The 27,345-nt window shown below is 44.0% G+C and overlaps 1 protein-coding gene across 12 annotated transcripts in view; it reads left to right on the forward strand.

Annotated features, from left to right (window-relative positions):
• Positions 1-27,345, forward strand: part of APBB2 (amyloid beta precursor protein binding family B member 2) — a 375,499-nt gene that overhangs the window by 259,025 nt on the left and 89,129 nt on the right. For 9 of the 12 annotated variants that reach the window (XM_049108650.1, XM_025438365.3, XM_025438364.3 and 6 more), the window contains 3 exons: positions 2,785-2,847; positions 3,252-3,337; positions 3,432-3,492. In XM_049108650.1, the coding sequence (XP_048964607.1) occupies positions 2,785-2,847; positions 3,252-3,337; positions 3,432-3,492 (210 nt within the window). The remainder of the gene's footprint in view (positions 1-2,784; positions 2,848-3,251; positions 3,338-3,431; positions 3,493-27,345) is intronic. The other 3 variants (XM_049108653.1, XM_025438369.3, XM_025438368.3) reach the window with 1 other exon arrangement.

The raw sequence follows: 27,345 nt of genomic DNA on the forward strand, positions 1-27,345 counted from the left end.
AAGGCTCTCCCAGAACTCAGTGTCATCACTTTGATTAGGTGAAGGTGTGCTTCACCTGGTCAAGATCAAGAAAAGCACCAGGACAATATGTCCCCATCTATAACTCTGGCACCAGAACATTCTTCCACGGTGCAAAGATTGAGCTGCATTGCCTGAAATATGATCAGTTGGGAGGTCATTGCTCATGGGAAATGGTCTCTGTTCTTTCACCAGCCTTTCCCCTGTCTGTCAGTCTTTGTCCTTGAGACCTAGAGCCCACCTGCCTTTCCCTCTCTCACTGTCTTTTTCTTTGTCTCACCTCTTCTTTCATCTCTCACTCCTGCCATGCAGACTGCAGATTTTCTATAGAACCAAATAATCTCTTTGGGTTGGTTTTTTTTTTTTTTTTTTTAATGATTAGCTAAAATGTATTCTCTCTTAAAAACCAAAACAAAACAAAACCAAACAGGTGAATAGAATATGTGGTTTTTAAAACTCAAGATGGATTGTTTTTGTCTTTTGTTGCCCTTCATTTTTAAAAAAGAAAACTTATGATCATTTATGTAGGAGAGGGAATTTCTAAAAATGAGTGCTTTTAAGAGGAGAGTAAAGAGTCTTTTGTTCTAGTCATAACTTCTGTTATGTTAGGCCTTACTTGAGTTTTGTACTAAAGGGTTCCTTTGAGAATCCCCGTGTTATTTTAGCTTTTGAAGAATTGCTGTATATGACCTTTGTTTATTTAAATCTGTAAGAGGTGATTGTTGGAAGTTTGCCAGCTGACTCACATCTCTGTAGCATAAGAGCTGGATTCATACAGTTTTAGAATTATAATCAACTTTTACATTATAGAGACCCAACATCCAAAAAGTAAATACATTAAAAAAATTTGCTTAAACCATGCACACAGAGAACGACTTTAGTTAAATGCTAAAGACTTTTCTGAATACTTGCTTTTTGAAAAAATACTTTCTAGTCCCCAAACAGTGCCTGTTGAAGATAATTTGATTTCAGATTCCTTTTGTCAGACACACTTTCTTTTTTTAAATTTCTCTACAAGAACATAATTACCTGGAGTCTTACTAATTCACCATCTGATATCCTTTTGTCAACATTCAACTTAAATGAAAAAACACATATTGCTCACATGTAAACAGTGATGATGATTTGGGTCAAGTAGGCTTATTTTCCCTTGGGGGAAAAACAAAAACAAACTCTAGCTTAAAATTCTTGGGATTTCAGGTCCTATGAGTTACACTTACAGTGGTGACTCTAAACCTTGCTTGGTCAGCCCCTCTGAAAATATGAGATAAGTGAGGGATCTTTACCCCAGGAAAACGTGCATGCACAGAACCCCACCGTGATTTCAGGGGGCTCACGGATATCCTCAGCTAACAAGTAGACCCTCCTATGTTATTAATTTTCTCTTCAGTGAAAACTGAGCACTGCTCTGGGGGCTGGGGTAGGATAAAGACAGAGGTCTGGGCAGCATTCCTCCCCCCGCCCCCCTCAATAAAAGATTCTTTTTTTAAAAAGTAGGTATACTGGTGTGAGTTCTACTTTTTTTTCCAAAAACTGCAGTTCGGGTGCTTAGTCCAAAAGGGAAAGCAGCAGTGACACCAGCTGTGCAGTGGTGACGATAAATCTATATTTGCAGTGACTCCACACTCATCGAGTCCTGCTGAGTTAAATGGACGTATCTCTCAACACACGGCACATTTGAACTTAGCTGCCTCTGCCTCTAGTGGGTTTAAAATTATACTAATGTCATGAGCAGAAATCATGGGTCACTATTCCCTTCTCATTTTCAAAACACTGTAGTTGAAAGTGACTTGAGTGAAAAGTCTCCATTGTTGATTTATTATCCAAGAAAAGCAATTATTCACCTGACAGATCCGTGGAACACGTTCACAAGGATGTCCCTGGGTTTTGTTCGCTTCATTTATTTCCCCCAAATGTTAGATAAAAAATATTTGAATATTCACTCAATATGGTAGAAAGGAAGAAAAACCAACAGCACTGCCTGTTGTCTGAGGGCAATGGAAGGGCTGTTTCGATTCAAAGATCTACTCTGAGCATTCTCCCAGCAAGGCAGGGCTTCGAGCTTTGTTCTGTGATCATGTTTACAAAATCATTTCGTGATCAAATACTAATTTGTGAAGAAGCTGGTGTGGCAAGGAAGCGGAGCTTTTTATGAATTTGAAGAACTTACATTAGATTGTGTAGAGCTGGTTTTTGATTAGGTCAGATGTTGAGATCAAGGCTGCGCTCCTGACCATCCCTCCTTCCCTTTCGTTGTCCTTTTTTCTTTTACATGAAAATAATTTGGGCCCCAGGTCTTTATGCCTTGGGCCATGGACCTTCCCAGTTTTCAAATCTGCACAGTGACAGGGACCATCCCTAATTCCAGCCCCATCTCTGAAGAGAGTTCTATTTAGTTAGCGGGAGAGAAAAAAATTCCTGTGGAATTAGGTATGCTAGGCACTGGATCCTTGAAAGCATATTGTGTGCTTTGAAGGCCACGTTTAGAAGATCTAACGCTGACCACTAATGGTGGTCAGTCATTTCCATGGTAAGTAAGTCGAGCACCGTCTCTCTCCCCCATCCAAGGCTTCAGGTGATAATCTAGATCTAGAACCAGCTAACAAGCTGCTGGTAGAGTGAATTTGTTCCGTAACCTGTCCTGTGAATATCAATGCTAACAACGGTGTCTTGTGTTTTTTTTTTTTTTTCCTTTTTTTTTCCTTTCCTTTTTTTTTTTTTTTAAATCAATGTGCTTTTTTCCTATGTGAATAATTATATGTCTAGAAACAGCCATGGAGTGATTTTGCTGTTCTGAATGGGGGAAAGATTAATAGTGACATTTGGAAGGCAAGTATATTGTCAGATTCCAGATCATTTAATATTTTGTCCTTTCTGCATGGCTGTGGCTGTATCTTTTTCTTCTTCATGAATATCATCCATTCTGCAGGGACGCAGTGATGGGGCTTTTTGCTAGGGATGTCCAGCTCACACACATGTTGCCTTTTTTTTTTTTTTTTTTGATGTGTCCTGTTGTGAATGATTTCAAGCTGATTGCCCCGGGTTCCCTGTTGTCTTGTAAGAACTGGGGCTTGCACCGAGCCAGCATCCAGCAGTCCTTGCATGCCCTTTTCTGCCTAAGCTCACATACACTCTCTGCCTCATGCCGGGAGGACTTTTCTCCCCCTTGATATTTGAGGCCACATCACGGGGCCTCCCCCTTTCTCCATTAACAGGGATCTGTTTTCCTCTAGGACTTGCATGCAGCCACAGTCAACCCGGACCCCAGTTTAAAAGAGTTTGAAGGAGCAACACTCCGCTATGCGTCTTTGAAACTCAGGTAGGGCATTGGGAAGGCCTGCCATAATGTGTGGCTTCTCATGGCTAGAGTTTATAATAGAATTCTAAGTCCAATTTTCTGTTTTTCTTTCTAGAAATGCCCCACATGCTGATGATGATGATTCTTGCAGTATCAATAGTGACCCAGAAGCCAAGGTTTGTGAGAAATGTGCTTTCAGTGGTCAAAGTAATGACTTTGGAAATGGCTTGGTTTTTATAAATTATTAACCCAGAGCTACTTACTAAGTGATTATTCCTCGATCCTCTCTCTTTCCTAATCTCCTCAATACTTAAAATAAATCCCTAGGCCAAGGTAGGTTTGGGAGGATTTCCATAATCATCTAGACCGTGCCTATATCTCACTACATCAGTTCTGTGCAGTGTAATAAGTTAAAATTATTGTTCGAATGAGTGGGCTCCAGAGGCCTTTAAAGATACACCAGGCTCTGCCTTGCAGAGCAATGGGAGGGGCAATCGGCAGGTGCTGCAAGACCCCTCACGCCCACCTGGTCTAGGACAGCCTCACACTTGCACTGTGTCTTTCATAAACACAGGCCTGATTGACAATAGGAAAACAAGAGTGAGCTTTTGCTTCTGGACTTTTGGTGGGATGCCAGCAAGGCCAGCACGGGCATGTGGCCAGTGTAGTTGCACAGGGTCCCATGCCTGGGGTTTAATGCTGGGTGATCACCATCTTGAAATTCTTAATAATTTTATGTCTGGAGTTGTGTTTTTGCAAGTGAAGTCCAATGGGGCGATGGAGCATGCAGCGGGGAGTTGGAGCCTCTCCTTATGAATAGTCCTGCTACCTCCCAACCTCCCTGCCTCCTTGAGAGGTTCTCAACTGTTTGTTTCCCTTATTCTTGGCACCTCAGGCCCTGCCAAACATCCTCATCTGGGCATCCGTCCAGCAATGACTACTGCCTTCCACCCCAGTAGGAGCCTTACTGTGAGCTTGGAGAGAGCTGGCTTTGGGCACACGTGCTTCCATGGCATCTCAAGGAAGGGCAAAGTAGTGGCCACCCCAGCCAAGACTGACAGCTTAACAGTGTGTTCAGTGGGGGTGAGGCCCTGCCCACTCCCAATCCGGGTACCCAGTGTGTCCTGGCACAGATGTTGCAGTACACTTGAGGATCACCTATCTGCTGCGCATCGGGGTAGGGGAGATGGGTCCACAGAAAAGGGGAGGATTCCTGACTCAGTTTCCCCATTCCTGACCAGGGCACAGGAGCATCAGTCCAGCAGCAGGTGGGATGGGAAACCCAGGAGGTGTTGGTCCATGCAGGGTGGGCAGGGCCCTGGGCCATTTGTAAGAGTCTGCACTTACCCTGCAGATGACCTGTGCCCAAGAGAGCGACTTTAAATACCTAGTAAAACACACCATAGTGATTGAAGAGAGAGAATGTAGAAGAAAAGCAACAATTTTGTTTCAACACTTTTTACGGCATTTTCCCCCCTGCCTTTTGAACAGGGGCTCTGCATTTTCATTCTGCATATTACATTTCCACTTGCAAATTATGTAGCTGGTCCTAGATATTTTTTCTCCCTCCCAAAGCAGATTTGTGTCTATGAATAAAATAGCAAATAAGCTCCCTTAGTAGTAGTTAAGTGAGAAACACCATGCCGTTTCAAAACCTTGACTCCTTGAAACTGCCATACTGCTGTCTGTGCTGGGCGAATCATCTGCTTGCCTTTGAACACCTCCTCCCTCCTTCCAGGGCTCCTAGTCCGCTCCGCTACATTCTAAGCGCAGCCTCATAGCACGAAGGTGTTCTAGAGCCAGTGGCATTCTGAACAAGTCCTTGGGCCGCTGCTAACATGCTGGCCTTTAAAGATAAATTTTATGGCAGGGAGCGGATGTAGTAAAACAGGAAGGTGGGCTGGGAGTCATTTGCTTTGCTACCAGCTGTTTTACAAGGGTTCTCCCCGAAGGCTGGAGGAGGCGAGGAGGCGGGGTGGGTGGCAGTCTCTTCCTCCTTCCTGAAGCGCCAGCTGTGATGGGAAGTTTTGGTGCTGAGGGAGGATGGTGTGCTGGGAGGGATGGTGCACTTGGTGCATTGGGAGGGATGGTGCACTTGGCGTGCTGGGAGGGATGGTGCACTTGGTGCACTGAGTGGGATGGTGCACTTGGTGCGCTGGGAGGGATGGGGCACTTGGTGCACTGGGCGGGATGGTGCACTTGGCATGCTCGGAGGGATGGTGCACTTGGTGCGCTGGGAGGGATGGTGCACTTGGTGTGCTAGGATGGATGGTGCACTTGGCGCACTGGGAGGGATGGTGTGCTGGGAGGGATGGCAAAACTGACGAGTGGGCAGGGCTGGTGAGTTGCTGGGGGAGAGGAGATTGTTACCAGGACCGAAGGCCTGGTTGAAGTATTACCCAAGTTGTGCTTTCTCTTTTTACCTCCCAGTGGCACCGTTCACTGAATTCTTTATCTGCCCCTTGCTGGTACCCACGTGTCTATTCCAACACCTATTATGAATTTGTTCATATTAATGAGGACATTTGGTTTTGCCATTAGTTACTGAAGCTGTACTGAGTTCTAAATGAGAAAGTGCATGTATGGGATTATTTATTTTATATCCTACCTTGTTTTATATAAGACCTTAGAAAACTTATAAGAACAAATGCTTTTTTTTCTTTTAAGGCACAGAAAATGTAAAGGAATAATCAGTACATCTGTCTGTGCTGGGGCAATAGACAAGGGTCAGAAAAGATCAGACTAGGGAAAAGGAAAAATACATAGTTTTTCAAATCATACGACTCCACACAGTTATGGAAATTGACCTGCAGGTTCATTTTTTTGTGCCTCTTGGTGATTATTTTCACTGAGGTTTCTTAGGGTAAATGGCACAAATCCCTAGGACAATGGAGAATCCCGAGATGTTTGCACACTATATGTGCTTTTTTTTTTTTTTTTTACTATATGTGCTTCTAATTAATCCCACCCACCCTGGATTCTGCAGGTCCCCCTGCTGTAGAGAGTCACTGTCATTGTTGAAGACCCCCAGCGTAGTGGGAGGGCAGAGCGTTTTAGAACCCTCTGTTACATGTATCACACTGTACATGAGGCAAAAACCTCCCAGTTCCTTATGGTGTGTAAGAGTGTTTCTAGTGCTTCTTTATAAAGTAACAGTAATAATGTTTGTTGAGTGTTCACTTTTTTCCAGGCATTGTCCTTAAGACTTTATCTCTCCTGGCAATTATCGTCACAAAAATTCAGTGGCCTGAGTATCATTATCTCTATATTGCAGATGAGGAAACTGAATCACAGAGGGTTAAACAGCTAGTAAGTAAATAGCTTCAGGATCTGAATCCAGGCCACGTGGCTACAGAGCCCACACTCACGAGACTTTAAGAAAAGAAAATTCTTCATACATTTGCGTATTTGAAAGTTGCTAAGAGAATATATCTTAAAACTCCTATCACAAGAAAAAATGTTTTGTAGCTATATGATGATGAATATTAACTAGACTTATTTTGGTGATCATTTTGCAATGTATGCAAATACTGAATCATTGTGTTGTATACCTGAAACAAAGATAATGTTATATGTCAGTTATACCTCAATCAAAAAAAAAAAAAAAAAAACCTCACCTGGAGCTTTATTTAGGGGCAACCACCAAATTATGTGTCCTCAGTAATATTCCAACTATACATAGATATATGGAAATTTGGGTTTTGTCAGTCGGTGTTTTATAGCATGACTCGTTGGAAGCAAAGGACAAACACCCAGGCAAAACTCATTTCAAGTGAACTAGTGGAAGATTATGACAGTGTGGACTAGCTTGTGGGTCTGATTTGAGGCAGTGATGAACTGGACTCCAGAAGTGGAAGGGATGGGCTGCAGGATTTTTCCATCCCTTTGTAGCATGGTTTCAACAAGGCTTATGGTCAAGGTTGGTCCTAAAACAGGAGGAAGCCAAGGGGGCTGGAGTGGAGATAGGCTGCATCGCTGGTGATTGGCAAATCTACACACTTTAATTCACCATGGACCCAGTGGGGTTGACCTTCCTTTGAGGAAATTGAGGAGTCTGGCTGTGTGTTTCCCCTCTGGATGCATGGTCCCGCTACCTGCTAATGGAAATTCCAGGCATAGGATGCCTTGCAGGGAAGACCAAGCTGTTCTGTCAGATTTACAACTATTTTAAAATCCAGCAGCCCTAAATGAAATTATTCTTTACCAATTTTGAAGAAGCCGATGAGTTTTGAACTAACTTCAGTGTGCAGTCACTTTGGAGGAGTCCTCCGCACAACACAAGTGTGTGCTGTGCTTTGCCATCTGTCCCCTTAATGCCTGTTTGATGTCACTGAGGGCACCTAAGAAGGAAGAAGTGGCAAAGACCTAGATTTTTGAGATGTTCAAGTCCTTTGTGGAAGTCAGTTACTTCTTTAGATAACCCTTCACATTCCTTCAGTCTGCCAACAGCTAGAAAACTGAAGTCCCCCCAGATAAGCAGAAACTATCCTCTCTTTAGGGAAAAAAATTAATTTCATGTGCCATGGAATTATAAATATAGCCCCTAAGGACTGATTACTAAAAAGTTATTATAGAAAATGTCTTCCTTCCTGAGTGAAGCGTACATGCTAAAACAACTAAAATCATTTTTAGGGTATCAGGATGTGGTACTTCCCAACCCTCTCCAGCCACTGAGTCTGGGCACCTTGATAATCATTTGTTCAAGGAAACCTCTAAATAGCAGTGACAACATAAAATGACCACACCACCCCCACCCCACACGCACACAAGGACCTCCCTAACCCCCTCACCAAAGAGCAAAGTATTTTTAAAACTTTGAAAATGTTTTTCAAGCCTACCTAAATTTTTGTGCAATAATTTCTTTTGTAGTTGAGAGTAATGTGTGTTTGTATATAATTCTGAGGTCTTCATTTTTTTGTTTTAAAATGATTCTAGATTTACAGGGGATCCCTGGGTGGCTCAGTGGTTTAGCGCCTGCCTTTGGCCCAGGGGGTGCGATCCTGGAGTCCGGGGATCGCGTCCCACATCGGGCTCCCTGCATGGAGCCTGCTTCTCCCTCCTCCTGTGTCTCTGCCTCTCTCTCTCTCTCTCTCTCTCTCTTTCTCTCTATCAAATAAATAAATAAATAAATAAATAAATAAATAAATCTTTGAGAAAATAAAAAATAAAATAAAATGATTCTAGGTTTACAGAAAGTCAGAGATTGAGTTCCCATATACCCTTCACCTAGTTTTCCCAAATAACATCTTCATAATCTTAGTATAATAATCAAAGTTAATAAATAAATACTGGTACCACATTATTAACTATAGACCCTATTCAGTTTCTCAATTTTTTTCCACTAGTGTCCTTTTTTTGTTCCAGGACCCAATCTAGGATACTATGTCATGAGCTCTTTAAAAATCATTTCAGGGGTGCTGGATAGCTCAGTCAGTTGGGTGTCTGACCCTTGATTTCAGCTCAAGTCATGATCTCAGGGTCTTGGGATCATGTGCCACATTGGGCTCTTCGTTCAGAAAGGAATCTGTCCCTTTTCCTCTGGTCTCCCCCAATTCGTACTTCTGTGCACACACACTCTCTCTCGCAAACAAATAAATAAAATCTTTAAAAAATTATTTCATATATTCCTTTCTACAGTTATCAGATGTGTCACTCTTAACTCCATTAATATAATGCTACTTTAATTAATAGCACCGTAATCCACCTAGGCACCCAGTGGCCACAGGAGCAACTTCTAGCACTGCAGAGCAGAGCTACAACTTCATAAAACTAGGTGACTTTTTATCTTTTTGTTTCCTTGGTATAGTTTGCTAAAACTGGTACTCCCTGGTCAGAGGCTATCAGTTTATGACTCTGTCACCTATTGCAAAATTGCTTTACCGAAAGGATACAGCAGCATATAATTCCACCAGTCATGTCCTAGAATACGCTTCTTTGTTCACTGCCCACTTTAACTCTAGGCGTTGTCATTTTAATTTATTCAGCCTAGTTTTATTGCACATGGGCTACTGTGTCCTCTAAAATTTCCCCTTCTTAAATTATCAAGACAGGACATTGCTTTATGAAGAAACTCTGTTTCTGTCCATTCTTGGCTGTTTCTTCCTCTATGCTTATTTTTCTATGAAATTTGTAGATTAAATATTTATTTAGGAATAATTTCAAATATACAGAAAAGTTGCACAGATAGTACAGAGAGTTCCCAATTCCCCTTCACCCAGCTTCCCCTAACGTCCTATCTTACATAACCGTAGTACATTTTGTCAAAACTGAGAAATTAACAGCACCAAATGGTTAAACACTTTATTAAGATGTTATCAGTTTCTCTTCTAATATCCTTTTTCTGTTCCAAGATCTAATTCAGGGTACCACTTGTATAAGTGTCTATGCATTTTAGATTTGAAACATTCTTCATTATTGTAATCTCAAATATTTTTTTTTCTTTAATCATTTCTTTCTCTCTTTTGTATTACTTTTTCCATGTGAAAATGTTTTTTGAAATTCCTGTGTACACAAACTTTTTATATATAATTGCCTTTTGTGCTTCATTTGTCAGGAAGGCAACTCCTTGCCCTATTTGGGCAGTCGGTTGGGTGCAAGTCAGATAACTTGCATTTCTAATTTCCCATTAATTTGCTATCTGACCTCTTATTCATCCTACTTTAAATACCTTAAAATCCAAATTTAACCCCATAAAACTTTTTTTAAAGATTTTTATTTATGTATTTGACATAGAGAGCAGGAGAGAGCACAAGCAGTGGGAGCAGCAGAGGCAGAGGGAGAAGCAGGCTCCAGGCTCTCCTCTGAGCGGGGAGCCTGATGAGGGGCTGGATCCCAGGACCCTGGACCATGACCTGAGCAGAAGGCAGATGCTTAACCGACTGAGCCAATCAGAAGCCCCAAAACTGTCTTTTTCTAATGGCCTGTAGCACATTTCTGGCCAAACCCTTGATTATAATGATCAACACCAGAATAACATTTTATAGTTAAATTGTAGAAAACTTAATCCTTTGAAAAAAGTATGCTAGGTTCTCAGAGTTCTTTTTCCTCCTTTGTGTCGCTCTGCTTGGACTTCTGTAAAGGAGCCGTTCCGCCACCTTGTGGGCAATATTGAAAATTACATCTTTAAAGAAATGGGCGGGAGCCACCTTTCATTGGGAATCATTGAATTGCTTATAGCTGGAAGGGATGCTGGAGATGATCTAAAGGGCCTCCTTTACAGGTGAAAAAAGTAAGTCCCAGAAAAGTTGAGTAAATAACTTTCTGAGGGTCACACAATCGGTTTGTGGTAGAGATGGCACTCAAAGCCAGGTCTCATGGGCCTTGGACCACCCTGGCTTAGTGTATAACAAATCATTTCCAGGATATTTATGAAGAGAGGCTTCTAGAACTCCCTTTAGGACATTCTCCTCTGAAGTCTGTAGAAAAGGAATTGGGTAATTCCTTAATTCTCCACCTTCACCTTCCTCATCTGTAAAATGAATGTGTGATCGTCTCAGAAGTCACCCTGGTTCTGAGAAATTCCAGGTAAAATGTAGCAGTCCTGACCTATGGCATCTGGAGATGCCATCGTTTAGGCTCATCTATCTTCAAGAGCTGGAGAAGGGAAGAAAGAGTAACTTGCTTACTGCTCTCCAGGGCTGGAGACAGGCTGCTGACTCCTCCTTTGCAAACACACTTAGCCTATGCTCTGCACACAGGCACTCACATGCAGATTTCCTGTGAACACCAGGCATTGTGTTTATTTTCCCATATTACAGATAAGAAACTGATGCTTTGAACAGGTTACATAATTTGTTTTGTCACACAGCTAGTGACTGGTGGAGGTAGAACTTGAACTCAGATGCTTTTGACTCAGAAGCCCAGGAAAGTGTCTGCACCCACTCCCAGTTATTAATTCCCTAAGCTTTCTTTAAGGGTAAAGTTTAGGTGGCCCTGATGTTTTGGATGGAGGCAGCAGAGATGTCAGAGGTGGGTCTGGGTGACGGAACTGCAAGGTCATCGCTTGAGGACAGGCTCCCCCTTTCTTTTCACCGACACCCCAACTCATGTGGTCCAGTCCTTTGCAGTGCTTTAAACTCCCCTGCATGTGTTGACAAATTCAGACTCAGGTGTTCTAGGGACAAGACAAGGGGACTGTATTTCTGTTAGGCTTCCAAATGCTGCTGCTGCTGGTCTATACCCAACAACACTTAAGAGTCATAACACTAAAAAGTTTGAAACCTGATCAATAAAGCATTGTTTTCCTGCATCTTCTGCAGGGAAGCCGACCTAACCTTTCTACACAGCACTTTCCTGTTCTGTTATGGCCCATTTGCAACCAGTTCTCAGCTGCCTGGGGGGTTTTTGGCCAGGTGCTGGATTTTGTGTAAGCTCTGCTTGTCTGCTTACTCTTTTGTTACAACCTGCCCCAGAAGGGGGGAGAGAGGGGGATGGAGATGATGCAAATCAGTTCAATGGTGGGTTTGGTGGAGGAACTTTCTGAAGTGAGTGATGAATGAACATGAAATTCTAATACTCCTCTGTGAGCCTTATTTATCTGTGCCCTCCCTTGGTTCCTATTAGCATAGATTTTCATGAAGTAATTAGATTAGTGGCTACTGACTAGATTAGCACGAATAGATAAACAGGAAGGGGTAGGGAGTATTTACTCATTCAGATTTATTTGGGGTCTGTGTAGCACATTCATTATCATTACTTAGCATTAGTATGGGATTTTATGTCTGTGTATAGTTCTCATAATTGACTTTGATTCATGTGGCACAGGTTTTTCTTTCAGAAATCCTGATCTGTATGAAAAGGTTGGATTTGATTTCTGTTGCGATTCCTTCAACTCTATCAAACACAATTATTGAGTATACAATGCTGAAGGAGCGGCTGTAGGATAAGTGGTTAATAGCATTCTGGGGATTTTGTGACTTGCGTGAGTTTAAAGCCAGACTCTGCTGTTTACTAGCTGGGTGACCTTGGCAAGTTGCTTAGCCTCTCTGTACCTCAGTTTCCTCTTTTGTAGAGTGAGGATAATAATAGTACCTATTTCCCATTAAATGGCATAGATGTTGCTTGATATATTATAAACATAAGATATATCTCAAGTGCCTGGAGCCATCCCTGGCACGTAATAAGCATTCTTTATGCATTAGCCATTATTACTATTCCTGTCTAAAGAGGAGTAGATATGTTTCCTGCTTCAAGGGGCAGACAACAAACAGGAGAATTTGATGCATTGTTCTAAATGTGACTTACCATGTCATGAATGGACACTGTGCTAGGGGCATCGACCCAGGCTGACAGTAAGGGGTGGCTCATGTGGTTTCCCAGAAGGAGTCAATACCTAAGCTGATACCCTAGTCCTAAGGGTACTTGCACTGCAACAGGATTTAGTGATTCTTCCCCATTCAGTAAATGTAAATGCAGAATATTTGAAAATAATTTTATATGCAAATTTGTGTTCATGTTCACCAAGTGCCTTTAGGAACAGATCTATTAATAGGACATTCGTCATTGGGAACGCCTGAATTAAGCATCCGACTCTTGATTTCAGCTCAGGTCATGGTCTCAGGATTGTGAGATAGAGCCCCACGTGGGCTCTGAGCCAGGTGTGGAGTCTGCTTAAGGACTCTTTCTCTCTCTCCCCCATACCCACCCCCTCTTGCTCCAGTGCACACACACACACATTTTCTCACTCAAAGAAAAGTTTATCATATTTGTCCAGTGCTACAGATAGCGTTGTTGCCGTTATCTATTCCTGTAAACTTATGTAACAAACCATGCCAAAACTTGATAACTTAAAACAACCATTTATTTTGCTTGTGATTTTGTGGAATTTGGGAAAGGTTCAGTAGTGCAGTTCTTTTCTGATCCACATAGAGGCCAGCGGGGGGTGGTTGGAGGGTCCACTTCCAAGATGGCTTCTTACTCACATGCCTGGCAGCTCCGTGCTCCTAGGTTTCTCTGTCTCTCATCGCCTGGCATCTCATCTTTCAGAGTCTCTCCATGTGGCTTGGCTTTCTCACAGTAGTGGTCCCTGGGTAGGCAGTGTACTTCTCATGTGGGGTCTGGCTTCCAAGAAGCAGGGAGCTAAAGCCACCGGGTGAGACAAGGCTATTCCTTGCTGAGGAATAGACCTAGACCTAGACCTCCACCTAGACCAATGGGGGAGACGTGGTCTCTGCCTCTCAAGGGAGCATGGCAAGGTCACATTGCAAGAGTACATAGGACGGGAAGCTTTGTTGCAGCCATCTTTGGAACATACAAGCTGCAGGTAAATGTCATTCCCACATTTCAGTTGTTCAACAAAAATGTCTTTAGTGAAGGGCATTATCAACACAGTTGAATCAAGAAACCAAGGCACAGAGCCAATGATGAACATATCAAGTCTTGGCAGAATGAGATTCATCCTCTCATGTGTGGCTTTTAGGTTGACATTCACAAAGAGAAAATACAGACTATCTCATTCAAGCTTTAGGAGGAATGGGAGGAGCATAGAGAGGCAACTTGATCTGCCCAAGAATGCATGACTTGTCTGGGAAGAGCAGAACTCCAAGCCAGTCTTCCTGACCCTAGTTCAGCACGGTTTTCCGTTGAGCAGAGCTGACGCTCATTCTCGGACATTGAGCCATTGGCCTTGGATGTTCATTTTAACTCCTAGCCCAGAGGACAGCTTTTGTGTTTCTAAAACTGTTTTCCTCCCTTTATTTGCCAACATGGCCAAACATAATGCTGTGTTGCTGGCAGAACCATGGCTTCCCTTCCCTTATTAACTTCTGGTCACTACACTTGTCTGAATGAGCAGTCAAGGAATTGGCAGCCATGTAGCCCCTGAGTTTTGAAGGGCGCTATTGAAATGAGATGCATTGTTCTCCATCATTGGCAGCTGCACCTTGTGGTGGCGGATGCCCAGGAAGGCTAATTAAGGAAAGGCAGATTTCCTCTTTCCCTGAAGGAAGGCGGCAGGAAACAGGTGAGGTGAACGGGCAGCAGCCAGCAGCAGTGGTGGAGATGAGCATCCAGGAGAATGCTGGGGCAGCAGGTGTGTGGACCCGGCCCTGTGGGATCCTGGCAGAGAATTTGGGCCATGGCTAGTCACAGCACTGAGCAGCCATAGGCAGAAGCAGCAGCAGTGCCTTCATCCAGCAGAGCTGGGTCTTCCAGGAAGGGCCAGCTGGTCAAGTGCTGGGGGTCCTGATGCTGGCATGTCCAGACTACCTAGAAAATTGCCAACAGACATCAGACCTTGTGCTCTTAGGGCTGTCAGTTCAAAATTAATACCAGTACTGAGGTAGTAATGCAAACATTTCTCATTTCTTTGCGGCTAGTAAAATTTATAGAGAAATGGTCGCTCCTCCTACCGGGCTGTCAGAATTATTCAGATGCTGAGTCATTTTAGCTGAACCATACCTTCCCCTCACTTGCAGGCCTCCTCAAAGTGTGAAGTCACAAAGATCAGAATCTGAGTTCTTCCTCCACCGCTGGCTCTGCTGCTTATAAGGAAATCATTTTCATAGTCTGGCTTCCTTAGTGTCAATCTCTGATACCAAGAGTGACAGTTCTCCACAGTTCTCCAGGACGGATTCATCCATCCATTTGTTTGGCATCTGTTTATTCAACAGCTGTTAGGTGTCAGCTGGTGTGAGGTCCATCAGACTGGGGAGGGGAGGAAAAGAAAACAATACAGCTGAGAAAATGGTGGTCTCATTTAAGAACGACAGTGACAATGTTGCTGGAAGAGAGAACTTGTAACTGTACATTGGATTTCAGTTGCTTCATGTTGAAGGCAATGTTTGAGGTCAGTTCACTAAGCAATAACATATGAATAATTGTAACTGGCAATTTAAGTGTCAGTAGATGAATGGATAAAGAATATGTGGTGTAGGGATCCCTGGGTGGCGCAGCGGTTTGGCGCCTGCCTTTGGCCCAGGGCGCGATCCTGGAGACCCGGGATCGAATCCCACGTCGGGCTCCCGGTGCATGGAGCCTGCTTCTCCCTCTGCCTATGTCTCTGCCTCTCTCTCTTTCTCTCTCTGTGACTATCATAAATAAATAAAAATTAAAAAAAAAAAAAAAAAAAAGAATATGTGGTGTATATAAGTATATATACATGATTTACATACACACTGGAGTAGTAGTAGCATTCAGCCATGAGAAAGAAGGAAATCCTGCCATTTGTGACAACATAGATGGACCTTGAGGGCATCATACTAAGTGAGATAAGTCACACAGAGAAAGCCAAATACTGGGGTCCCTGGGTGGGTCAGCAGTTTGGCGCATGCCTTTGGTCCAGGGCGTGATCCTGGAGTTCCGGGATTGAGTCCCACATCGGGCTCCCTGCATGGAGCCTGCTTCTCCCTCAGCCTATGTCTCTGCTTCTCCCCACCCCCTCTGTATCTCTCATGAATAAATAAATAAAATATTAAAAAAGAGAGAGAAAGCCAAATACTGTATGACATCATTTACATGTGGAATCTGAAAAAGCCAAGCTTGTAGAAACAGAGTGGTTACCAGGGGCTCAAAGGTGTGGGAAATGGAGAGATATTGGTCAAAGGATACAAACTTCCAGCTGTAGGATAGAAGCTCTGGGGATCTAATGCACCAAATGGTGATCATAGTCAATAATACTTTATTATAAACTTCAGAGTTACTAAGAAACTAGATCTTAACTGTTCTCATCACATGCACACACACACACACACACAAAGATAATGGTGATAGGATACAGATTTTAACTAATGTTATGCTAGTATTCATATTATAATACATAAATGTATCAAACCAACACATTGTATATCTTAAACCGACACAATGTTGTATATGTCAGTTTTATCTTTAAAAATAATTAGTTTAAAAAATAATTTCAATTGACCTTGAGACCTTAAAAATAACTTCATTAAGATTATGGTTAGCTATTGAACCAACATACTCTTAACCGAAATCTCCAGCCAGGTGATCTTTTAGTTCGCTTTCTATTGGCACGGAGCAGAGATGTGTCCCTTTGGATTCTATTATAGTCTCTCATTCTCTTAGCAGATTTGCTGCTCAGGAAGGGGCAGACAGGTTCCTACCTGGGGCCCACTTTTCTGCTCCAGCCACCTTACCAATGGTCAGTCTGAGCAGCAGTGACCCCCATCTCTAGCAAATCTGGGAAGTTGGCCCACATAAATGACACATGGACCTAGGGCCAAGAATATATGATTGCTCAAAAAGCCCTTCCTATGACAGCCATGATTTTTTTTTAGAGCCATGAGTTCAGATGAGATCTATAGCAACCTAGAGCTTATTTATAGACTGTGCTCAGTTTTTTCCCTCTACACTAATGCTATAGACCAGTGTTACTCACAGAGTAACATAAAATTCTACATAAAATTCATCCATGTTACTTCAGATACTCTTCTGCATTTTCACCATGTTTTAGTTGAGATCTGGAAACAGTGACACGAATGGACATCCAGTGTAGACTGTCGTCCTTTGGGAATGGTAGAGGGTGGGTGAAGAAGAAAACTCACAGTATACTCTGATTCTGTCTATGTGCTGAGCACCCTGCTGGGTGTGTGATATGCTGTGGGCCATCCGATTCTCCACACAACCCTGCAAGGAAGGCAATAACTATTATTCCATTTTACAGATGAGGAAATTGAGATTTACAGAATCGGAATCCCTTTCCTAAAATCACAAAGCCATTATGTAAACAAACTAAAATTCGAACCTGAGTGAGACAGACTCTCAAGCCTGTGTTCGTTCGTTCTTTCTTTCTTTCTTTCTTTCTTTCTTTCTTTCTTTCTTTCTTTCTTCTTTCTCTTTCTTTTTCTGTGTTCTTTCTGATAATAAAATCGCCATGGTGTTTGCTAATGTTCACTGAGCATTTGGTATTTGCGAGGCACACATAGACCGAGGTGGTATGGGGCTGTTACTGGCACGCTCAGGGTTCTGCCTTTCAGGCTCCTTTGGCACCTCTGTCAATGGCAGTGACAAACGCCCACACAGCACCGCTGCTGTTCTGCTCTCCCACAAGCCCTGTGAGGTGTGTTCCTTTCTTTCTTCTATTTTTAGTCAAAGCTGAGGGTTAGAATCTCAGGTGACTTGCCCGCAGTTGGTAAATGGCAGAGCCGAGATTTTGCACCCAGGCAGCCAGGCTCCCATGCCCAAGCTTTTACTCTCCTGATGCTTGCCTGTCCACGTAGTGGGCCTTCCCATGGCCTGGCAAGCACATCTGGTTTGTTTCTCTGGTTTCCTGTGTGATTATTGTGGGAAATCTCTACCACTAGCTCAAGTTATCCTGAAGATGTGCAACCGTTTTCAGAGATGGAGAGAAAATACAAAATATGGTTTTTTGTGCCTGTTTTGTTTTTTGTTTTCGTTTGCTTGCTTTGTATTGGTGATCCCAGGTAGTTGACTCGCAGAGAATAACAAAAGAGGAAAAACCAGCCAGTGTCCTTGTCCCTCCTGCAGGGCCATGCTTCAGGTAGAAAGTGTATGAAGTAGGAGCTGGAGTACCTGGGTTCTAGCTCCAGTTCGTTGGTGATGAGCTGTGTGACTTTGAATAAGTCACTTAACCTCTCTGGACTTTGCTTATCTCACCTGTAGAATGGGATGATGCTATTGCCTATTCTGGGAACCTCACAGTGTTACTGTGAGGACCAAAGAAGATGTTATAGAAATGCTTTGAGGGCAGTGGCTCAGTCGCTTAAATGTCCAACTTGTGATTTCGGCTCAGGTCATGATCTCGGGGTTGTGAGATCAAGCCCTGAGTCAAGCCCAGGTCAGGCTCTGTGGTCAACAGGGAGTCTGCTTAAGGATTGTTTCTCTCTCTCCTTCTCCATCTGCCCCTCCCCCAGCTCATGCGTGTACACCCCCCAAATAAATCTTAAAAAATTTGCTTCGATAACCTGCAGCTCTGGCTAAACATAAAGTATAATTTTAGTCTTCCAACAGTTTCTTTACAAAATTGTACTGTCGTGGGGTTCTTATAGTCCCGTCAGCAATGGTGAGTAATGGATTTTTGCTGCTGTGTGAACGAAGTCAGCTGGAGGCCAATCCCAGGCGTGCTCCCTCTAAAGCAACCCCCCTCCCTCCCTAGTTCAGCCAGAATGGGAACGAAGCACTGGAGTCCAGTCATACAAATCTTCCTTTCCTGGAGCCCCTGGTTAAAGCCCAGTCATTCGGGCTTAGTTAGCATCCAGAACCCTGGTTAAAATGATTTGGGCTTTAGCCAGCAGAGGCTTTATGCTTACTCCAGAGTTCTATGTCAATATTCATGGGCTTCAAAGTTGCCCCCATGTTGCTGGGAACACTGGGTGGTTTGCTTGCTCCTTGCCCCGGCTGCTGCCCCCCAACCCCCGCAAGCAGTTGCAGAGGGTTCAGAATCTGGCCTGCTGCCTTGAGCAGCAGTATCTGGCCTGCTGCCTTGAGCAGCATTAAAGCACTCTTACTGTCACAGAGATAAATAATGTAGCACCTATAAAACATTTTCCCTAAAACCTTTTTTTTTTTTTTTTTTTTTTTTTTTTTAGCTTATTGTGAAGTTAACACGGGGTGGGGGGAAACGGACACAGGAAGCTGAGAGGTTTCCTAGGGGCCCACAGCCTACTCTGGCATTCCATTACATGTAAAACAGTGTCCCATTCCTCTAGAGTTCTTGGAGGGTCTCTCTCTGTGAAGGATGGAAAGTGTGCAGGGATGAGCGTGTTGTTGTGCCAGCACCAAGTCCCTGTATGTTAGCAAAGGTGATGATGTACGGGTTGAAGCTGGTCTTCTTTCCCACTGGGGTAAGCTGTGTAGAATCAAGATAATGCGGTCCAGCCAGCCCTGGGACATGCCGCATTGTTAACACGTGAAGATATTCTGAAGACATAAAAACAAATCTTATTTTGTTACTGTGGGTACCCAGGTGTGAACTGCCATTCTGTCCTTGAAGGTAAAAAGAGCCTCTTCCCAAAGCGCTTTGAACAAGGAGGTGGTCAACACTTGAATGCATTATCACAGAATATTAACTCACCATAGTGCATTTAAAGCTTTGCCCCAGGGACGCCTGGGTGGCTCAGTGGTTGAGCATCTGCCTTTGGCCCAGGGCGTGATCCTGGAGACCTGGGATCAAGTCCCACATCGGGCTCCCTGCATGGAGCCTGCTTCTCCCTCTGCCTGTGTCTCTGCTTCTCTCTGTGTCTCTCATGGATAAATAAATAAGATCTTTAAAAAATAAATAAATAAAGCTTTGCCCCAGAGATAAAGAGCCTTTGGGTAGAGGGTTCCTTGTTTTAGTATCTTGTCCTTAAGAAGTTCAGTATTACCACCGTCCAGATTCTTCCTTACAATTCCAAGCACCTACCTCTCGCTTAATATGTTGTGTGGAAGGACAGCTTTTGATTGGCATCATCCCCACACTCTTTCCAATACTTCAAGATACTGTTTTCATTCTTCTCTGAGAAAATCAATCTGGATTCCCTCCACTGTTCTTTATAATTTGCAAAGCTCATGTTGCTTTGATTAGTTTCGCTGATTTTTCTCTGGATACACTGCATTTTTTCAGAAGAAAAACTTAATCAACTGATACTAAATGCTGATGATGTGCTTGGAACTTACCTAGGCATTGTAGGATATTAAAAAAAAAAATTCTGGTTCTCTGACCTCAAATGGTTCTTACGGATCCTATGGGGGACAGTGGAAGGGGTCCTGTGTTGAGAATCAAGAGACCCCTCCTTCCCCATGCCCACCACTCATCCATACCTGCCACTTACAGGCTGGGCAGTCTGGGGCAAGTCACTTTCTTCTGATGGGCCTTATCGATCAAGTAGAGGACAAGACAAGCTTTGAGTTCAGCTCTAAAAATAAGGCTCAGAGGCTAATTGAGGAGCTGGAATTAATTCAAAGAATAGAGCATTACAAGATGAGCTATTGACTGTGTCTACCATAGGAATTAGGAAAAGAAGAGTTTGGGAATGAGGCTTCTCCTTGAACTTGAGCCAGCTGTCCTGGGCCCAAATCACTAGACCCATGCCAACTCCATCGTTGCGATAGAAGCCTAGTTGTCCCCCAACTGGCTTGGTCCCTGTCTGGGAACCCCATCCTCTCAGGGGAGCCTGCAGATGTCAGAATCCTAAGCCCTCCCTCCTTCCCTCTGGCCCTTCCCACCATGTCCTCTGCACCCTGTCTCTGTCAAGGTTTACCTCACTAACTGCTCACTCCCTTGCGCCTCATTACCATCTCAAGGCTCTGTGACAGGATCCGACCTGCGGAGTCATAGCTCTTCTTGGACTTTTGGGAAGACATTACTTTGCAGCACTCTTGGGATCCCTGCTCTCATTGGTTATTTTGCGTGATCACCAAGATTGGTCACAGTCATGCTTGTTCTTAGAACAGTTTCTGGAGCTACTGAACATTTTCAAGGCTCCTTCTAGCCACCTTTCCTTGTGTCCACACCTTGAGACACAGGTATATTGCATCTTTGGAACAGAACATGGCTAGACATGGGCTAAAGATATTTCATTCAAATAGAAACCCATCTTCTTACATTGTATCACCCCAATACAGGGGAAGAGCTGCCAATCTCCATGTGGAACAGAGTAGGAAGTCACTACCTTGGGAACTTGGCATATATTTCTTAAACAGGCTTGCTAATGGCAGTGCCCACTTATAAGAAGAATCCACAGGGGGGCTTAGATAAAGCCTAAGATATATCTATTCCTCAGATACTTTGTCATCTCTAGGATTGCATTTTTAGCCTTTATTCTAGTCCATTGCTGAAAATGCCCTCCTCTTTAATATCTCATCCCTATCCTATGAATGCAATGTATCTAATTTAAAGCAAACTCTTTAAAGTAACTACTTAAAATTCTTGAATTGTCATAAATGTCTTGGAAGAGCACCTCTTCATGTTCACTGCGTCTTTCATTTACAAGGAGTGCCAGCTGGCCAGGGACTGTTTCTGCCAGCACCCTTGAAGATCGCCTTCCATGCCCACTCCACTCCCTGCAAGGCAGATTGTCATTCTTGTTAGCAGGTAATGCTCTTGGGATTCGGGTTTACTCATTTGTGAAATGAGGTGGTTGGGTTCCAGGTCCCCAGAGCTCTTGTGTTCTGGCTCTCTGCACCGTGGTTAAATACTTTTCCTGTGTGAGTACTTACAGACTTCTAGGAGTCAGCTTCGAGAATTAAAACATTGTAAATGCTGTCTTTAGGGTTGGTAATAGCAGTGCTTATAATTAAGGTCTTTATAGGTCTCTGTTCTTTATGAGCTCAATGGGTTCATCTCAGACACTTGGTAAAAAGTGCAGATTTTTCGTTTCTTGCTGAGTTGCACAATAAAAGCTTTCTTATAAACCAACAACAAAAATACAGTAACTCCTGATGATGATGATAATTACAGGTCACTTTTACCATGCATCAGGTACAGGGCAGACCAGCTCCCTGCCCTCATGTCATTTACCCTCCAGTGTGGGGAGGGAGATAAGCAGCAAAATACAGAATATAAATACATTAGGTGAAAATACTTGCTGTGGAGAAAAATAATGTAGGGAAGAGAGAGCTAGATCACGCTGGGAGGGGTTGCAGTTCTACATGGTTGAGGAAGGCATCAAGTGAGATGTGAGGGAGTGGCACTGGGTAGATAAGGGGGAAGCCCAAGGGAAGCAGGTGCCTGGCAGAGAAGGGATCGGCCTGGAGGCCAGTGTGGCTGGAGCTGAGTGACTGACACACGGGGACAGGAGTGGGATCAGATGCTGGAGAGGTATCTTACAGTTAGAAATGTCCTGAGAGATCTTTTAGCCCAAACCTTTCTCCCTCCTCGGCTCCCCCTTCTCTTCTCTGTCTTGGTTCAATGAGGAAAATGAAGCCTAGATCATTAGGGGACATCCTAGAGGTCACAGCTACTGGCAGCACCAGGACAAGAACCCATGGTTTCTTGGCTTTGAATCCTGCCAACACTCTACTACCACAAGATCCAGAAAGCCTAATAATTAAGATCCTTTTACTACGAAGCAATGGACCTACGTCCTTTACAAAGAAGGAAGGCTTCTCCGTTTTTGCCCTGGGATGACGGGCTGTTAGAGTCGATGCTCATCATTTATCGTGGTTCTTTAAAATCCTATAAAAAGTACTGCCAACACTGAATTAGCAAATACTGACACATTGCTCCTAAGGGAAATACAGAGCTAAATTCCTGGGAGTCTCTGGTCACATTTTCATCAGCCTATCAATACACAGCCTTGTTTTATGTGTCCTTCAGTTTAAAGACACCTTATATATATATTGTTGATTCATTAACACTGAACTCAGGCCAACAGCACTATAACTCGTGCCGGAATGGAGCCTAAGAACCGTTTTCTTCCTAAGGCACTTCATAGCCTTCTTGCGCTTGGGAGTCCTGAACAGCGGTGTAGCACTTTGCCTCATTGCCATGTTAACCAGTGAAATTACCAACGAAAAGCATAAAAATGCAAAAAATGAGACACTATATAACCACATAAAGGGCACTTGTTACAGCACGAAAGGTAAAACAAGAAGGCAGAGAGTTGCCTTGTTCAGCCTCAGCTGGGAGCGTGCACATCAAGCAACCCAAATTTTTTGCCACTCTTTTGCATGTTCATGAGTGACCACAAAAGTACAACAAGAATTGATTTTGGGGGGTTACAGATAAAATTCAGCAAGTCGGTGAATTTGCTAATATGGAATCTGCAAATAGTGAGGATGGACTGTATTTGTACTTGAGCCATTCCATGGAAAGACTTTCTTCAAGACCAAGTGGCATCATTCCGTTGGGCACATTTTAGAGTAAAGGGTCAAATCAGTTCTGAATTGCTTCAGATGCTGCCTGTAAAGTATGCTTTTGGCTAACTGTTGTTAAGAATGATAACTGTGGGGGATCCCTGGGTGGCTCAGCGGTTTAGCACCTGCCTTTGGCCCAGGGCACGATCCCGGAGTCCCGGGATCGAGTCCTGCGTTGGGCTCCCGGCATGGAGCCTGCTTCTTCCTCTGCCTGTGTCTCTGCCTCTCTGTCCTCTCTCTATGACTATCATGAATAAAAATTAAAAAAAAAAAAGAATGATAACTGTGTTTATTCAAGTATTGCATTTTCCATATTGCAAGTAGACTTGTTATTAGTTGAGATTGTACAGGTAACTTCCCTATCTCCCCAGTGTCCCAGCTCTGACTTCCCTATGTCCCCAGGTCCCCAGCCCCCAGTCTGGAGGGAACAGCCTGTCTCCTGACTTCAAGCTCTCTCTGTTCCTTCCTTTGGATCAGCATCTCCTCTATAGCTCACATGGCCATCTTGCTTTCCCTAGCAAAATAAAGTGGCCTACTTTATGTGCAGAACTTGGATATTCATTATGGTTTTACTCTATGCTTACGCTGCAAATAACATTTCTCAACTTTACAGCAGCAGAAATATAATCTATAGTGTAAATCAGCCATGTGGATCATAGAACTTGCCTCCTAGTCTTTTCCAAGACTCCTGTAGGGGAAAATTAAAATACCATTCACACTTTCAGGGAGTAAGAGTGGTTTCCCAGTAGTGCAGACATCTGCTGCTTATCAGCAGGAATAGAAGTGGGATCCTGCCAGCCTAGCTCCTTGGCCTGGACTTGCACAGGCTCTTACTCAAGCTCTGGGAGTGTGGGCTGTGAATCTGGTGTTTACTGCCACAAACCCAGCTTCTGTTGGCATTCGAATGTCTCCAGCAAAAGTTCCCTTTTGTGGAACATGTTCGCTGTCCCACCAGGAGAAGTTTCTGTGGTTATTGTCAGATCATGATTCTTAGAGATGCTTTGTGGCAACTCAGAGTTGGCCTGGGCTTTGGGCTGCAGTAGGTTGGAGTTATCTAGGAGGGTCATGATAGGATGTTTGACCTGAGGATTTGACAGGCGCCCTAGTTGGATATGTCAGGTGTCCTGTTTCGGAAGTTGCTCTTGCCCCCAGTCTTCTGAGCAACCATTTCACATCATATTAAAAAACAGTCTTTTGCAGAAGCTTTCGAATTTTTGAACAGCGAAACAAAACATTGATTTCTATACTTGACCATTATTGCTTGGATATGTGCAGGAATGGTCTGAGGCTCAGCGGGCCTGCTCCATGTCCAGAGGGTCCTATTTAATGAATGGTCCCTTGTCGCACATGTATCCCTGTGGTCTTTAGTTCAAAGTCAGGGTCCCAACAGTGAGGGGGTGTCGTGACACCGGGTTGTCTAGATCCCATTGGCACCTGGAGGGGAAATTAGCACAAAGCTTTGCTCAGGGGCTCAGCTCTAAGACAGGACTGTGGGTCTAGCTGAGTGCCCAGTGTGTTTTCAGGAACCGTTTGGAAGCCCAGAGAAGAGGGCTGCAAACACAGCAGGTGTTCATATTTTTTCCTGGTCCATGTGTTTCAGGACACTTGAACATAAGCTCCAGTCTGCAAACCTGAGTCAAGGCTCTACCAGCTAGTGTAGACAGAACTCCTAATAAGCCAGAGTGGATTGGGCACAGGGCAGGAATTAGTCCCCTAGAAAGACTGGCCTTTGGTCTTATAGAGGAGGCATGGTACATGATATCTGACCTAGCTCTCATTGCTGGCTAAATGGATATATTTTTTTAAGATAGATAGATAGATTTGTTTGTTTGTTTGTTTGTTTGTTTGTTTGTTTATTTGAGAAGGAGAGAGAGCATGTGTGCTGGAGCTGGGGAGGGAGGGAGGAATGGAGGGAGAGAGAATCTTCAAGCGGACTCCTCGCTGAGCATGGAGCCCGAGGCAGGGCTCGATCTCACAACCCTGAGATCATGACCTGAGCCGAAATTAAGAGTCAGATGCTTAACAAACTGAGCCACCCAGGTGCCCCTCAACTGATATTTTTGTATGACTTTTATGTCACCAGGCATGGCCTAGATCAGGATTTGTTGATAATGTAGAGAGCTTATCATAGCAATAACACACTGAAAGCTTCCCATGTACTGTTCTAAGCACATTAGATGTATGTTACTATGGTATTGCTCCCAATGTTCCTTAAGACATCAGTACTAGCATTGTCTCCTTTTTATAGGTTAGAAGCTAAGCCACAGGGCAGGTCAGTACTTTGCCCTGCATCACTCAGTAGTGGAGAGCCAGGATTCAAACCTGGGTGCCCTGGCTTCAGAGTCCCAGCTCTAGACATTTTGCTATAATAAAAATGGCTGTGCCAGGCTCTCTGCCAGAGCTCAGCCCACATCCCCGTGAACCCTCACCAGGACCTGCAGGGTAGGATTATCCCTCCAGGGATATAGAAACTGAGGACAATTAATTTGCCGAGGCCATGGCCAGAGATAGTGGCCCAGGATTCCTGATCAAATCTGGTCTACTATAGCCATGTGACCTCCAAGCCTGTCTCCAACTTGAGGTCTTCATATGACAAATATTTATTGAGCATGTACTGTGCACTGGACCCTCTTTTGAGTGGTGAACATTCAGAACAGGCCAGGTCTCAAGGAACGTCCGTGTTTATAGAACAGCTAACGTGGAACAAAGATTAGTGACTAGGCTTAGGACCCATCCAGTCCTCAGCTCTATCACTTTGCTGAACTTCACTGGGCTGGCTTCCTCTTCTGTAAAATCAAGAGGACAAACCACCTTGAGGGCTAAGCCTTAGATTAGATTCTAGGGTGCTTATTTCCTGTGTGACCTTGGGCAATTCAGCTAAGCATTCCAAACCTCAGTTTCTCACCTGGAAAACAAGAAAGGTGGCTTCCGCCTTGCAGGGCTGTGAGCACGTCATGCTATGTGCTGTAAAGCATGCAGCATCTAGAAAATGGCCTATAAATGTCAGTGCTCTCCTTCATGCTTCTCCACAAGTCCAGACTCTTAATTTTGTGTGTCAGATAGCAAAGAGTAAGCACTTGATAAATGGTCACTGCTAGAAAGATGGTGGTGATTACATGTGAAGATGTTGAATGTGATCTACCTGCAGGTTGATATTGAAATATGCACATGCACATAATTTGTTTCTTGACATTCTGGAAACATTGAAGCTCAATCTGTTGTTGGAATCTAGCTCTGCTCTACTCTTTCATTGATAAAAATAGGCCTCATAATGCCAGCCTGCTTCCTGAGCAGGACATGACTAATACAGTGAACCATTTTGTACTAAGTCACAACCCCGAGGGCCTGTTTCTGGCACCAGCAATGAATCTCTGAAGATCCTGGCCATAAAGATGTTGAAGCAGGCTCCTCTGCTTGCATCTCTGCTCGTGAGCCGGCAGTGGGCTGGTGATTAAAAACCAGACTGGGTTTTCTCTAGAGAATGAATCCTCTTGTTAGCCAAATGGAGCATCCGGTTAGACTTCCATTTCTTCCTGTAAATTAATAAACTGACAATCTGGTTTTTATTTTTAAATGCCTATAAATTGCTCATAATATGGTTTCGATTCCCCCTACCCTGCAGATTAACTAGAGTCACCGTGGACCAACATGGTAAATGCTTTTAGATTGCCAGGGAACACTGGCCTTTCTTTAACTGCAGAAAGCCTTTCATGGAGGAGAAAGTGCTGGGCCCTGGCTGAGGAGGTGCAGAGGCCTCAGCCTTCACACACCACCGCAGTGCTGTGGCCTGCAGGGATGAGCACAGGCTCAGACGCCTGATGGCACTTGAATTTCCTTTGCCTCCTTAGAGACTCCTTACCTCCAGTGATCTGTTACCAGGAGGTGGGGGTTGGGGAAGGTGGGGGTGGGGGGAGAAAGAAGGAAGGGTAATGGGGCCCTCCGGTGGACAGTCCGGGCAAGGGCGCCAAGACCGCCCAGGGCTAGGTAGTGCCTGTGGTGGAGGCACCAGTGAAGTCGCAGAGCCAGTCTGAAGCACTAAGTACTGTGAGTCCTTTGAAGTACTCATTCATCCCCTATTTGGGGGGTATTTCCCTCTCCTCAATGTACTTCCAGACGTGAATTCTCTGGGGCCTCTTGAGAATGGGAAGCAGGTCTCCCTGACCTCTGGTATGAACCAGATTAAGCTGTTGAGTAGTTCAGACGTGTTGGGTAAGGGGCTGTAGATGCTAAGTGCGTCCGAGATCAGGTGCTGGCAGGTTTGGTTTCTCCCATCTCCT

Source organism: Canis lupus, chromosome 3, assembly GCF_003254725.2.
Source record: "Canis lupus dingo isolate Sandy chromosome 3, ASM325472v2, whole genome shotgun sequence".
NCBI lineage: Eukaryota > Metazoa > Chordata > Mammalia > Carnivora > Canidae > Canis > Canis lupus.